The 16,260-nt window shown below is 41.2% G+C and overlaps 1 protein-coding gene across 2 annotated transcripts in view; it reads right to left on the bottom strand.

Annotated features, from left to right (window-relative positions):
- The window catches only part of GALNTL6 (polypeptide N-acetylgalactosaminyltransferase like 6), a 512,016-nt gene that overhangs the window by 1,238 nt on the left and 494,518 nt on the right, over positions 1 to 16,260 (bottom strand). The window contains exons 10-11 of one of the 2 annotated variants that reach the window (XM_074904075.1): positions 13,632 to 13,748; positions 5,691 to 5,840 (exon numbers count right to left, since the gene is read on the bottom strand). In XM_074904075.1, the coding sequence (XP_074760176.1) occupies positions 5,691 to 5,840; positions 13,632 to 13,748 (267 nt within the window). Of the gene's footprint in view, positions 1 to 4,991; positions 5,841 to 13,631; positions 13,749 to 16,260 lie in introns of those variants that run through there. The other variant, XM_074904074.1, reaches the window with a different exon arrangement.

Genomic DNA, 16,260 nt, shown 5'->3' with positions numbered 1-16,260 from the left:
CATGTACTTGCCCGGAGCCCATTTAAATGTCTGAACCTTAAAAGTGGTTTTCTTTTGCTTGGATTTGTTTTTGACAGTTTCTGTCATGCTTCTGGGCAGGAGGATCTGTAACAATCTGTCTGGCAAATGGATGCTATTCAACTTGATGAAGATGTTAAAAATGAATTATTAACTGAAGTGGTGTGAGGAACAGACACAGGACTGATGATTTCAGTTCTCACCCCATGAAATGCAGACTTTGCCTATGGCCTTGATAAGACCAGCCACTGAAATATGCTCTCCTAATAAGAAGGAAATCCTAACACTCTTCTAGCTCCCTATGGAGATTTTGGGAGGATAAGCATGGATTCATTTGCTTTAAAAAGGATATTTATGATGATTAGTTTTATTAACTTTAATTCACAAAACTTGAGCGAATTGTAAGTAAACTGGCTGTGAATCTTTTGTAAAGCAGAAACTATCCAGGTGCACAACTGGTATATGTGGGTTGGGTAGTTTTAACATACTTAGTTCATGTAGGCAAGTGTTTGAGAGAGACAGATGTAGGTGTGATTAGATGGTTTGAAAGTTTCTAGGGACTCTACATTTACTGTATCTGTTGAAACAAATTTCACATTACTCTTGGTAAACCACATCCAGGATTTGTCCCTCCATGCCAGACGTGCCCTGCCAGTGTTTTAACAGTAATCCAAGATGTGCTTGTTTGCCCAAGTTTGTGAGAGGGGAAAAGAAAAAGGTACTTGTCAAATTGCAATTGATTAAAAGCTCACAAAACTGCTCTGGGTGCTGAGCAACAATCATACAGAAACTTCTCTTTACCTAAAAATACCTGACAATTCAAAAAGAAGTATGGAGACAAAAATAAATATCACACAATAAACCAATAAGGAATAGTAGCTATTTACAAACCCTTTTGAAAAAGAAAGGTTTTTTGGTTTTTAAATTTAGGAAAGATGAAATTGATTCTGTTTTGAAACACTATTAAAGTACAATGTCCTTTTTTTATACTAGCATATGCACAAAGATCAAAATCGAAAGCATCTTGTGCTCTGGCTGAGTGTGATGGTGTTACATCTGCCTTTCACAAACATTGGTTTTCATCTCCAGTATCTGCCCTTACCCCCAAACAGTGGGTAAACACACACACACACACACAAGACTGTAACTCACAAGGATGCCATTGAAGCTGACAGGACTAAATCAAACACTCCATTTTGCTCTACAAGGTGAGCAGGTAGGATACTTCAGCTTGCAAGAAGGGGCTAACTGTACCATGTAGGGTGTGGTGTCCCTGTTAAGAGGTGGGCCTGCAAGAACTCTCAAACACCCTGTGGGGTGGTTCAGGAACCCATTTGCACCTTGCCAGCTCCTCCTGTCCTTCTGTGAGAGACTGATGGAGTGGCACTGCCCAAATTCAGGATGCAGTGACTGTGCCACGGCCACACTGCCTGACGTGGGGCCTGGGAGGAAGGTGGCATCTGGTTTTCCTTGCATTATAGATGGGCATGACGGTTAGCCAAGCTATCAGGAAGCTGAAGCTGGAATACTAGAAGCTGTAATAGCATAGCTGGTACAAGAAGAAACCAAACAGCTTCAGTACAAAAAGTGTGCTATGAAAAACACTCCAGCCTTTCCAAAGAAAGCTGGTGGCCTTTCTTCTCACAGAAATATCCAGGGGATGCAATTTCTGAGTGAAGCATTGTTGGTGCTTTCTTTCAGAAAGTCTCATTATGAGGAGAGGAGAGAGTCTTTTAAGAACAGGGACACAGTTATCACTCTGGAAAAACTTCTGGCTGACTTAGCTACATAAAAAGCCCTATTATTTTATCACTGCAAGCTTATGCCGACCTACAGTGAAAGCCTGCTGCTCTTATAGGTTTCAATGGAAACAGGCTCAGGACTTTAAGGGGTAACAGATATGTGCATTGTAGGGAAGAACTTTCCAAGAGAAAGATGTGAATTCCTCTTTACACCAATATTACAAACCCATGAGAGCTCTTGTGGAGACACTTCTAACATCTGAAAACAGCAGAGTGATTTTTTTTTTTATTTTGCATGAAGGCAAGTCTGAAGCGTATTTGCAGAAGGAGAAACTTCTCCATAAGATAATGGGCCTCGACAGTTCAGGGAGTTGGTAATGAGACACAGAACCTTTCATTTCTTCTAGGTCGCTGCTATAACTATGGTCAAGGTCAATAACAACTGGAAGTCATTATCTGGCTGCAGTGGTTTATCTGAAATTAGTTGGTAGCCCCAGCGCAGTTTCAGCCCCAGAGCAGTTTCAGCAGGACAGATGTCCATATGATAAAAGCCACTATCACAATGACATGTCTTCAGTTGTCTGAGGAAATAATCTACATACCTGCTGTGTGAAGAGTGAACTTACTCTTGCAGTTTGTCCCTGAAGCTGTCAGGACAGTATGAGTAAACCACACTCTCTGGGCAAAGTTTTTGATGTTGTCAGTCGAGTCTATCATAATCACTAGACTCAGGGTAGAATTATTGTATAATGAAATTGATTTTGCACAGTTTTTTAAAGACCTATGAAATCAACCCTCTCTTGGATACTTGCGCTCTACAAACAGCACTAATGGGATGAGGGCACACAAACTGAATCATATTTTATCAGAACCAATGTATTACCTGTCAACCCAGAATGATGCTACATTGAAAACCAGGGGTGTATTCCTTCACTGGGAGAAATGGAAATTTGTAAGCACTGTTGATCTTTGGCACTGGCATGCTTAGGAATCTCAAATAGCGTCAAGGAAATGTCTTTAGCTTGGGAAACCACTATTCTCCCAAATCTCTAGAAATTTCAGGTTACTTACATTTCTCTTTTGAATTTCTCACATTGCTCCCATCATTGATGTGAGCCCCATTATGGTGTCAACATATTTTTTTTCCTGGTAATAAATTCACTTTCTTCTATTTCCAACCCATGGCAGTGTTTACGGTATTACTTGGATTCATTCTACTCCACTTCTTCTTACAGGGCTTTGTTAAAGGTATGGTTGGTTGTAGACTAATATTTTGGGTTGATCCTAAAAAACTGATTACTTAATATCACAGACTTAATAGACTTTCAAATAATTGTTCAGATGTGGCTTAAGCAGTATGGGAATAGGAATAGTTTTTTGACACATGCTTATTAGTGTTAGTTTTGGTTTCATTCATCTGTAAAGAATTCAGTTTGCACACTCTGAGACTGCACTGCAATAAAAAACAAAGTGCGGGTAATGGGGTAAGCTATTTTTTTCAGAAGAGCACTCCTTAGCCAAAGTAAAATATTAATGTATTCTACTTGCCACTAAAATATTTAAGCTGCTTTTATTTGCCAGTATCCAAATACAGGTTGGTAGGGTGTCTATGCTATAAGCATATGGAATTTTAAAACAGTGTCTGGCTTCAAACTGTATTTGCAGCACTTTGTAATCACATCACAGCCCTAACTTCTTACCAGTGCTCGAGGATGCAAATGATCATGAGGAAACTCATCCTTAAAAGACTAAAAACCTCTTATCTTCTAGTTTTATAGGAACAGTATGACAGCATGGTAAGAAATGCTTCCTATTAATTATATTATAAGATACTTAATAGCAAAGTAATTTTTCCTAAAGCATAGGAAAAATTATTGGCAGGATTGATACATGACCATTAGGGAACCATGGTGTCTGTAAGTGGTGCAGAGAACAGAACAGAGTTACTGACTTGCTTTCTGTTTTTATAAAGGAGGTACTTCTTGCATAAGAGATTACTACTCTTATTTATTTAGGATGCAATTTTAGAAGCATACCATTCTCTAGGTAAAAAGCTCTAGTACAGATTCAGTTAATTCAATTAACATCCTTTCTCTTTACAGGTTGTGGGGGTTTTTTTTGGTGTTTTTTTTTTTGTTTGTTTTGTTTTTTTTGGGGGGGGACACACACGACCCACTATAAATCCTATTGCCAAGATGCTTTCAAAACTAGATAAGGATTATATCATGAGCATTTTGGAGGTATAGCTGTACCACCAAAAATCTCTAATGTAAATCTGCCCTGTATCTGAGGAAATAGACTATGTGAAACAATAAAAAACTGCTTACTGTGCAGCCAAACTAAAACTAAGCCTAAAGAAAACAATGTATACAGAATTCTATTATTTCAAAGCAGTTTCTTAATTTGAAGGTTCATGCAATTAATCAGCTTGCTGTCAGGTTGGTATTACAGTTAAGACTGTTACAGTACTTCCATCATAACAAAATTTTGTGCTGTTTCTTGCTGCCTGCCTTGCAATTTTTATATGAGCCCTGTCAGCCTTCTGGAAGTTAAAAATGAAGCTAGGCAGAGAATTTCATAGAACTCACATGGTGTATTTTTTTCAGATGTCATTTTTTTTTAGTTATCTGCTGTATTCTGTCCTCATCAAAGGTGATGAGCCTTCCAGAGGGCAGCTCCAGACCTGCATTTTGTCTTATGAACTGGCTACATTAAGCACCAATGAAGTGCTAAAGGTATGAAAGCTTCTTTCTTGTAGCTCGGGTAGGCAAAAAGATAAATCATAAGGGTTTTGAAGCAAGAAGGTATTATTATGGCATTATAAAGCCAGATATGCAGCAATACAGCCATGACAATTTATATCCTCTAAATATCTGGCCTATGCATTCTAACTATATTACAGGTAACACTTAATTTTCAAAGGGAATACACTTCTGGAAAATCTTGTGGTGGATCTCCGACTGCAACATAAATAGGGTAAAAAGCCACAGGTTAATAAGTAGTCACTCAGAAAAAGGGTTGGGGCAAACCTATTTTTATTGGTTCTGAATTAGTTTTCTACTGTATGTGATTTCAAACTAGAAAGCAGTATTGAGGTTTATCTGGCAAAGACCAATTCCTGGCACTTTGGTCACAGCTTAATCAAGGTTGTGGACAAGGCACAGTGGCCAAAGAAAAGTGAAGGATGCGTGAGAGGAATCCTCAGCGCTTCAGAGAAATGTATGCCCTTATCCTGCATGGAATACAGAGTTTAATAGTGAAATATTTAATAAAGGCAACTTGCTGATTAACCATTTAAAAAACCTAACAACAAAAACTTGGTAGTATTACCAGGACTTTTTGCCCTCAATGAGGCTCTGACAGTTTCTACTTTGACCTCCTGTTTCCAGTGATTTATAAAAATGGGCTGAAACTTAGCAGATCAAAGTAGTGTCTAAGCTGCTTATCTTTAATTTATAAACTCCAACCTTTGGGCCTACAGAACTGATTTTAATGTTGGTTTTGTTTTTTTTTTTTTTAGGGAGATTTTTCTGCCACTTATAATCTTCAAAATGTAGTAAAATAATAATGTTTAGCTCATGAGCAGCATTTCTTGCTGCTGTCACATTGGATGAAAATATTTCCAACAGAGCCTCTGTTAAAATGACACAAGCATCTTGAAGTGCCAGAATGGTAAAACACCTTTCAGGGAACAGATCCAACACAGACACCCTCTGAGCTGGATCAGATCCATTTTCATTTAAATTTGACCTAAATAGCTGAACGCTCAAAAGGAACATACTCTAGAGAGATTACCACAAAATTAAATTGGAATAAGATGGGGTGGATTTTAAAACAAAACTTCTCTGATGGGAAAACACAAGCCTGCATTAAACTGAATATAGGCTCAAGACAGTCTGAACCTCTGCGATGCCCCACAGTGACTCCGACCTTCCTATAGCTCCAGTGCTGGTTTCCCTTCATCCCGTGACAGTCATACAGCGTGACTGGGCTACTGTGTGAAATGGCGTCGAAGCAGAACTTCCTGGTGTGAAGTGGCTCCCCGGGGCGGATGTCTTCTCTCCAACCAAAGGTGAAGAGCTAGAAAAACAATCAGGCAATATAATATTACTAGTGAAAAACATTTAAAGCCACACACAAAGCTTGATACATGTTTCCCTTTCCCTACCCTGCACATCCCAGCTGCCAGTTAAATGAGATCCTGCCTGCATACAATTCAGTGATGCCAACTGACTTAATTAAAGTGTGTCAGTAGCGATGTGGAATACACCCCAGGAAGGCACAATACCTATGGCAGGGAAGAAAAAAATCTTTGGTGACACAGTACTGTGGCAAGGAGAGGGGATACGTTGGAATAGTTACCTCAGTTAAAGCAGCACTCATATGCCCTAGGACTATAGCTACCTAGGACTCAGAAAGCTTCTGTAGTGCTGTTCCTCTAGCTCTCATTTGGGTCTGAAGAAGCTACCTAGAGAGATCTGCCTACCACAGCATCTTTCCCATGTTTAATGAACAGTTTCCTTCTGTTTATATGGGACAATGTTAGCATATACTCTCTCAACTGTCTTTTTTCCCCCAAACAACACATGATAAATAATCATCTTGCTACCGCAAAACCTGTGAGCTACAGGCAGCTTGTTAAAGCCCTTTTCCTCACTGCCTGAGAGAAATCGTGGTGGCTCACAGCTAATAGAGGAATCCTTCTCAATTAGACACCGGCTGTCTGAAATGATGCTGTGACACTGCAGTCCTTCAATCATCAGATGAAGGTGATGGGTCTGACAGCACCAAATTTAAAGATGCGGAGTGCATTTTCCTTTCCCATGGACCAATCCTTGCAAAAAACAGGTTGCAGGTTGTAAATGACTACCTAAAAGCTCTGTTGAGAGCTGTGAGGGTTAGGAGTTCTTTTTTCCCTTTGTTTTTTTTTTTTTTTTTTTGTGTGTCAGTGCTATTCTTCGACTTTCTGCATGACTTTTGATTTTCTGTAGTATAAACCGAAACACAACCTGAGGAAGTGAGGCTCTCTTTAAATGAGCAAACCTTCCTAGTGGAAACTGTGTAGCTGTGATGGTTCATGAAGAACTGCATGCAGGCTCCTTATGCAGGGAAGCAGTTCCTCATACTGTCCTCAGTCTGCCTCCAGCTGAGCTACCTCATCTCAGGGTCCTTTCGTTCCTTGTCTATAGCTGCTCCCTGCAATGGATATATTACCTGATAGAACCAGTATCTACAGATGACGCTCAGTGTCATGTAAGTCTCGTCCTGAACACTTCTACTGTGGCTCCCAGGTTTTAACCCCTTCATTGTGATAGCTATCTTCTTTCCTTGGTCTTCCTAAAAGATACATCTCTTAAAAACGCTGCATCTTCCATGCTGTACCGTCCTCCCAATGCCACATTTGAGAGGCCTTACTGTTTCTATTGGCCTGCAGGCACAAAATACAATCATATATCTGATTATTTGCCTTTTTTGTTCTGTGTCTTATTGTAAGCCCTTGTGCTCTCTGTTAGCTGCTGTCACTCCCTATTTACTCCCATATTACAAGCTTCCTAGACTGCATTTTCTTAATCTGCTCCTGTGTCCTGCTTATTTCTTCTTTCTCCCAGAGTGTATTTTACATTTAACTGCAGTAAAATGCAGTGGACAGCTTTAACTTCATTTTCAAAGCAATTTCTGCTTTTCAAAAGGTTAAGTCTTTTTCCACTTTTTTTCATGTTTCTTGGAAGCAGCATCATGGACTCCCCACAAAGATAACTTATCAGTTCACAAGCAAAGACAGAAGTAAGATTTGGTACAGAAAAAATCTACACTGCTGTTTCTTTAGAAAAAGAGAAGCCTGAGATAATTTTCCTTTAAGGAAAAAACAAAAAAAAAGCCTTTTTTTTTTCCTCTTACCCTTTACCTTTCTACAGCCAAGTAATAAAGCTAGAGTTCAAAGCGATGAATAACAAATACCTAGAGGAATGGTGTGGAACAGTGGTTCTGTGATATTCTCGCTCTCATCACTACTACAAGCGAGGATACTCTTGCAGGACCTTCCTCACTTTTCCCAGTGGGTGACTCTCCAAATTTCTCGTTCTGCGCATGACTGGTGAGCTGAGGGGCCAATTCCTGCTGCTCTCTGGACCTTGTCTGGAAGACTACTACCCCACTGAATGCATCAGTACATCTGAAAGAGCTCAAGCTAACCTTTAAATCAGATCATACTGATCCAGGGTATCCCTTTGCCCTTTCCACTCCTATGTGGTTTCTAAAGACTGCCAGGGCTGTGTCCTCTTTGAAAGTCAAGACATGGTAACAGATAGGGGTTTTTTATTCCCTTCCACTGAAAGCCAGGATCTGTGTAATACTAGATCTCAATGTTTAGACTAGCACAGATTCTTTTTCCTCCTTCTTAGTCTCCTGTTTAGTAAAACCATGTCATTTTAAAATCAAGAAGTACGTCTCGTCCCTAGTAATACTATTACAAAATTAACCTTGTTAGGGGCAGGATCTCAGTTTTAGGGCTGAGAGAAAAAAAAAAATATTGGAAAAAAGGTTATACTTGTCTATACACCCAATGAATATTAGGATCTTGTAATTACAGACAAAATTTGAAGACTACAGTCCTTCCAATCTCATCATTGTAAGCTATCCTCTATTATTCAGCAGATTTTCTCTAGTGAACACTAAATCTGGCCAACATAAAACTCTCTGATGCATAATGTGCAATGATGCTATATGTTACTAGTTGAAGTCCTGAGTACATAATGCTCAGTTTTGCCACCATCTGTCACTTTGGATTTTGTTGTTCCTTTGACCTAAGCTGTGAGGAGTTACCTGTGTTAGATTTTATGAGAAGTGGATGAACCCTTTGGCACCCCTTCATTCATTCCTGTTTGCTTGTTGATTTGAAACAAGGCTGGACCTAAATTTCCAGACACATTATTAACAAACAGCAGGCTGGTTCTTCACCTGCAGCCTGCAGGGCTGCTGTTCACTGCTCCCTGCTGGACCCAAGAAACCCTCTGTCCTGGCTCAGGGGATGCTCATTCTGCTCCTCTGCCTTCTCTCATGTCACAGAGCCTGCAAAACACAGCTCCATCCTCCGCACTTGCAACCAAGCAACCCTCAGCCCTCACGCTTTAGCTTTTCATGCAGCCTAACCCTGTCATGCAGTAATTGGGGAAAATACAGCTTTCCAGCTTCATTTATAATTGGCACAGGGCCTGAAGAATGATTGCCTGATACAGCCATTGGCTTGAGACCATCTATAGGACAAAGGCCCTTTTGATACCATTGATGTTTTCCAGCCTGACAACATTGCTCAATTACTCTGCCTGGCTGGGGTCCATCAGCTGGCGTGGTGCTTTGACTGTGGCGTTAGGCTTCAGCGAACATGCGCCCTGCACCAAAGATGAAATGCCACTGTTCAGAACTGCACTCTGACCTGAACTACACCTTCAAGTAGAGAAGAAGGAGCTGGGCAGGCTGCATGGCTACTTGCTGGGCCATGTTAGAGGTGACTCCTGTTGACCTACTCCCTGGCCAGGCTGGGGAACTTGAGAAGAGAGTGTGATGCCTGTCGTTTTCCTTTGCTGCTGGTTATTAGTTCAGCAGAGTTCCAGTTTCCCCTGAAGCCAGAAGTTAGCTCTGGGAAGACAGAGGTGGGAGAACGCCATGCGGTGCCATCCTCCTGCCCCTTTCCTTCCCCTCTGTTTTTTAATCTTGGGGAAGTTTCCAGAAACTGCAGCAACACTCATCCTCACTTCCCACCCTTCTCCTGTTCACCAGAAAGCCTGCAAGTGCCCCACAAACCTTTAGTCTGCTGTTTGCTCGCCAGGGCTTGTACAGCTCTGGGGTGGAATGTATCCTTCTTCTCCTGGGGGCTGCTGAAGGGCTGTGCCCCTCACCACGGCAGCTGAGACTGTCAGCTTTTAATTCCTGCCCTAGTAATGTGACATGAATCAAGTGGCACAAAGTATTATATCTCTAGAGGCAGCGGCAGCACTGACACTTGCTGCACCAGTCGCAAGCAAGCTACTATAGTTTGCCACTGAACAATCTGTAAATTTATACCAGAAGTTACAAGACCAGATCAGTATCAATCCATGCTATTGGAGATATGATAATAAAATGCTTTATATTTTCAGTAATACTTCTGGTTTCTACTGGCATATGCAGAAATCATGTAGGCAACAAACTCAGGAAGACATAAGCAACAAAGTGGAGCTCTCTGAGGGCTGGTCAGGTGTTCAGCAGTTGTTCCCAAATACTCTTTAACAAAGTTAATCTTCCTAGCTTGCTGTGGTGCAAGTGGAAGATGACATCTCTTCTCCTGGGGTGATGTTTCATTAGACTGTGGTCTTACCTGCACTGTAGGTAATGCTCCTGACTGGGCAGCCTTTAGGATTGAGTATGGAGAGCTAGTTAAGAAATTTCCATGAAAATATACCAATCTAAACACTCTTTTGTGGGAATCTTTTCACTTCTATCAACTGTCATCAACATAGAGACAGATTTTGCTTGCCAGACTGGAACTTCATATTTTGCCTTGCAGGTTTCTGGGGGGCTACAGGACACGGAGATGTTGGCTATGGCTGGAGTAGTGGAAGCCCAGGTGCTAACACAGTGTTCATGTTTCCTCCACTGTGAGCTGCAGGAAAGTTCAGGAAAAAGTGAGAAAAGGATGTTATATAGTTTCTGAAAAAAATCCCCCAAGCTCCGCATCACCAAAATGTTTTGGCCTTCTAAATTGAAAAATTTTCAGAACTTCTTTTCTAGAGGAAAATTGCAAGTTCTCCCCTGCATGAAATATTTTGAACATACTGTAATTTCCTATGGGATAGATATTCTGAGTTTCAGCCGAGTCTACTACCTCGTTTGCTTCATCTTTTATTTTATCAGATTCTGTGATTCTTTCCTTTCTTTCTGAGCTGGTATCTTTAAAATCTGTACCTTGCACAAACTCACCCTTGAAATCTATCAGCCAGATGAACATGTCTCATATCAGGAGTCTGAATACTTGAATAAAACTAGTTTCTAAGTGAATCCAGGAACCAATAGGATATTACCACGACTAAAATTACGCAAATAAAAAGTTGCCCAGCAATACAGTATTATATTGTATTTGGTATTATATCAGGTCCTTATCTGGTAAGGTAAGAGACAAAATCATATTTCTTCTAAAACTTCTATTTTGTAGTTTTAGAAAATAAAGTTCCTTTCTAGGAGAAAGTGAAAGTACATGTATTTTTTATAATAAATTACATTATAGCTACATTATTTACATATATGAATAAACTATATTTTTTTATGTATTACCCTAATTACCTTCTAAAGATTCCTAAACATATCTTGCATGATTTCTAGGATTTTGATTGACAGGTGGATAAACTATCAGTAACTGTGTTCATATCAGTGGTGTCATGCTTTTGGCTGGGATAGTTAATTTTTTTTCCTAGTGGCTGGTACAGTGCTGTGTTTTGGATTTAGGGTGATAATAATGGTGATAACACACTGATGTTTTAGTTGTTGCTGAGCAGTGTTACACTAAGCCAAGGACTTTTCAGCTTCTTGTGCTGCCCTGCCAGCAAGAAGGCTGCGGGGGACACAAGAAGCTGGGAGGGGACACAGCTGGGACAGGGATATTCCATACCACGGGACATCATGCTCAGATATAAACCAGGGGGAAAGCTGGGTGGGGGCTGCTGCTTGGGAACTGGCTGGGCATCAGTTGGCAGGTGCTGAGCAATTGCATTGTGCACTTGTCTTGTACATTATTCTAGAGATTTTATTACTATTACTCTTACACCCCCCCAGCCCCCCACCCCCCTTTTCTGTCCAATTAATCTGCCTTTATCTGAACCCACGAATTTTACTTTGTTCCCCCAATTCTGTCCCCCATCCCACTGCGGGCTGGGGGCAGTGAGCGAGCAGCTGTCTGGTGTTTAACTTTTGCCGAGTTAAACCACGACAGGCGGGAAGAGCACCCCCTGAAAGCAGTCCTCCCTCCTGGGAAAAAAAGCCCCAAACCAACCCACTCCCGCCCCGTCCCTCCCCAACGCATGGAAACCCAAGCAAAGGGGTTGCGCCGCGGGTTGAAGCGCCCGGAGCCGGCGGCGGGTGTCTCCGCACTGCGGCTTGTCCGGCGCTGCCCTCTGCCGCCCGGCCGCCGCCTTGCAGGGCGCCCACAGCCCTGCCCCGGCCCCGGGCTGCCCGGCAGGCTGCCCGCCAAGGCCGGGCCCGGGTCTCGGCGGGCCCGTCCCAGCGCCGGGCACGGCGCGGGTCGGGGCAGCGCTGCCGCTACCCGCGGCGAGCAGGTGCGCGCTGTGCCGCGCCAGCGCGGCAGAAGAATTCGTGCTGTCCCTGGAGTGCGCGGACGTGCTTGAGGCTTCCCAGTTCTGGTTCTGCGATCGGAGGAGCTGGCTGGTTGAACCACTTCCGTGCTACTTTAACGCTATTTATTGTAATGAAGTCGCTTTTCATCATTAGTGTAGCATCAGACCTTTACATCGAGTCTGATCCCAAACACGGCGGTGCGCTGGCCTACACTGCAACACGCATTCCCCCTATCCTCTTCCCTTTGCATCCCTTTCCTCACAAGAACTTACGCCTTCAAAGGATATTTCAAGTCTCCCATTTTTCTGCTTTCCCTGCTACTTTTTTTTGGTCTTCTTTCACCTTTTCATCCAGTTTTCTTCCCTGCTTTCTCTCATCTCTGGCAGTCTCAGGACTCCCTCCCCTCTTGAGGAGGGTTTGGAGCTCTTCAGGTTTGCAGATTTTAAAGCCAGAGAGCACTGTGGTGATCTAGTCTGAACCATACAACTTCCTTCAATTAATTGTTTGAAATACTGGATGTCTGTCATAAACGGAAAAGGATTATATTTCTCTAGTGACTGGGATACATCTTTGGCAGCTATGTGAAGAAGACTTCTTTCAGCAACTTTTTTTTTTTCCCATGTTGGCACTTACCTAATTTGTGATCATTCTTCAGCTTCTGCGTTTCATTCACTTGCACCTCTCCCCCTGCATTTCTCAGTATCCTCGGAGAAAGATTTCTTGACCTTAGCACTTCAAATATCCCTCAGATGTCCTCTGAGCTTCTAAGCTTTTGTAAAGTGCTATGTGTGACTGTCAGGTCAATTTTTCTCCTCAGTATTGGAAAATTTTTCTAATCTGGGACCTTCCCCTGTGAAAGGCACATTCACTAAAATCGCTAATAAATGGTTAGGTTGTACTTTTCATCCAGATTCTCTTTGCATACATTGGCCAGATCCACAGCTTTTGGGTCATGATCCCTTTCCTATGGCACTCACAGCAACAGTGAGCACAAATTAGAGCTCTTTTCCTCTGTACTCCTGAAAGCTAATGTTTTTCTACCTAAGCAACCTAGATAAAAGCTTTTTTTGATTCTTTATCATCCCTTGTCTTTGTGAAACCTTTTCTTTCTATCTTTTACCCCTTTATCTTGCTTATGCCTCATATTAATTTAAAATATGACCACTTGTTGAGATGAAAGCATAGAAGCAGAAAACACTCGAGCTTTACAAGCCCAGCTACTATATTTAAAATATTTTCAGGTAACTGAACCAAAATCAACATGTTTTCATGACACAGTGAGGGAGAATGGGGCACAAAAAAGCTCTTTGGGCATTGCAATTCCTTTTAGAAATGAAGACGAACATACAGTCCTGGTGGTGGTTGGAATGTCCAAGGTTATGTTAAAGAGTACTTTGTAAAAAGCCATTAAAGTCAGCAATCATTCACAAATTATTTCTACACCCTGCTTTGCCTTAGGAAAATGAGAAGCCCTCAGAGAAATGTTTAGAAACTGGAAAAGAGAAGCAACAATTTTAACCTGCTTTTCTCTTTCCACCATTGAAATACCTGTTCGTGTGACCACGTTCGTTCTGAGCCATCCTTCACGCAGACGTCTAGCCTCAGCTCAGTCCCCGTGGCTCCGTGCTTACTGTCCACACAGAGGTTGGCTGCCACGTTTCGAATCTGCAAAACCAAGCAGCAACATTTCACATTAAACCAGGCTACGGAACAGAGCTTCCAACATCTAGGGGGTTAGGAGTTCAGCTTTGAAGGGCTTGAGACTGACTATTAGTTACATAAAACTGGTGGGAATTACTTTTTACAGGGTAGAGAGCCATGTCCTGGATTGAAATACTCTTTTAGGGAGCATCTTTAGAATCAGCAAAGTTTGAAATATTCCGCTTAACAAATGAAAGGTAGGTCTGTATGAAATATTTTCATGCAAAGAAACTAAAAGAAAAAACATCAGAGAAGTTCAAAGCTTGGTCTGATGCTTCTTCCCTCTTACCAGAGCAAGACTGATCAACTGTATTAAGAGGAAATTATTTCTGTATGAATCTCTCACGGTGTTTGGAGCAATATTTCTTAACAGGCATGCCCTGTTTCAATCCTTCTTCTTACTTTGACACAATAACACCATTGTAGATAAGGTCACACACTAGTGCCCAAGGTGCATAAAATTAAAAAGTACTTAACAAATCTGTACTGAAACTATGCCTACCCATGGAGGTTCCTTGTGCTGTCAGCATGCCCTCTGCAAACACTCTGCAATGTAACTTATTCTTAAAAGGAAAATCTAATTTTTGAGACTGAAGCAACTATTAATCCGTGACTATCAGTCATACCAGTTATGTACCACTGCTGCCAGATGTATCTTTTTGAAAGACTGGGTTGAAAAGGAGTAGGTTGCCCATAGCCACCAGAAAGAGTAAAATACCAAAGTTATTTTGCAAATACATGCACGTATCTTCTTGAGTGCCTTAGTTGGGCTATTAAAAAAAATCCTTTAGACACCTCCAGAATGAGGAGGATTTCTTAAAAAAATGCTGTCGATGAGATACACAGAAACTGATTAATCAAAGTGCATGCACGTGCATGAGAACATGCACCAATTCTATAGGTATGATTGATATATAGAAAGCAGGTGCATATTTTGTCATTCTGGCCACTACTGTGATCCTTATTTTAAAAAAAAAAAGAAAAACTAGATACTGAATGGAGAAACAGTTGAGTTGACATCTGTATTTTTCCATGGAAAATATTTTAGAAATCACTGTTGTTGCCATATCATGTTAGACAAATGTAAACATCACCATTGCATATCTCATGCACATCCAAAGGATGGAAAACTTCTCAGCATAGCAGAAAACATTGCAGGGAGGGGCAATCCTCATGCTTGCAAGACACATGGAAGAGCTACTCTGCTCTTTCTCTGATTCTGGAGGACTGGAATCTAGTGTATTCACCATGATCTAAGAAATATTTAGATAGATGGGAAAGTAACAGGAAGTGGAGAAAATGTAAAAAATGTCACCTTCAGGAAAGGTTTTAGGAGCTGCATTTATCTGGCCTAGGAAAGAGCAGATTAGGCAAATGATGGGGGAGCATCTGTTTGACCAGTTGGCTCCAAGAACCTTTGAGCCTGCAGCAGAGCTCAGAAAAGTATTCTAAAACTTGGACAAACCCAGTTCTGGAGTATTTTTTCTTTTTTCAAGATAATAAAAATTGCTATAGATGAGGTAAAATACTGTCATTTCATACACACAACCAGATGCAGAAACCCAGCACTGAGCAGTCCCACAGTACAAAGGGTCATGTTAACTGAAAAAAAGAGGATGAAAGGTAATCAGTGCTCATCAACCCTGCCTTCATTTTCATATCACCCAGAAAAAGAGACAGGAAAGAATAATAAGGAGAATAGATTTTAATTTTATATTTTTAGAATAATAAGGAGAATAGATTTTAATTTTATATTTTTAAAGCTTCATGTGAAATACCTACTTCAAGTATAATTTTTTGAGAGTGTTCAATCATTTCTCAATGCACTTAAATTCACATTGTATAAATAAAGATTACTGGCCTAATACAAAATGAAATGATACATCAGTTCTGTTCTTAGAGCATGCAAACTAATTAAAATGGAGCTGATAACAATTGCCATTAATAATTAGGGTATATTTATGTGAATCAGAATTGTGAAATGACATGTCCAATGAATGCTTATTGGATTAAAGGGCTTTCACAATTTTGTCTCGATGGCATCGCTCCATCCCATTCTCAGCCACTTCGACTATGTGGTAGATGCGTTCAATGCATTTCTGAAAAAGGTTTGCGCTGAAGCTACATTTAGTTCCTTCACTGTTGGAATCTGTCTCCCCTGTTCTTTATTTCCTCTCCTCTTCCCTCTACTACTGAAAGGTTTCCTCGAGTCAGTTTTTCCTGTGGTTTGTTGCAGCTTACATGTTTGCGCATTCTTTTTTTGTTGTTTTATCCTTCCTTTCAACTGCAGAGGGGTCATGGTTTGTTTTTCATTTTCTTTGTGTAATACAGGCATTTCAGTCAAGTCTGTGCTTTTGTTCTCTGGCGTTTCTGTGTGGCCTTGGCAGTTACTAGAAATTGAACTGAGCCATCTTGCTGCTGCCAGAGCCATGGGAAATGTTCTGCCAAGCACCAGCACCACATGGCCTGCAAATCC

This window comes from Athene noctua, chromosome 4, assembly GCF_965140245.1.
Source record: "Athene noctua chromosome 4, bAthNoc1.hap1.1, whole genome shotgun sequence".
NCBI lineage: Eukaryota > Metazoa > Chordata > Aves > Strigiformes > Strigidae > Athene > Athene noctua.
The sequence above is the reverse complement of the archived record's forward strand: the minus strand, read 5'-3'. Positions and strand labels throughout refer to the sequence as shown.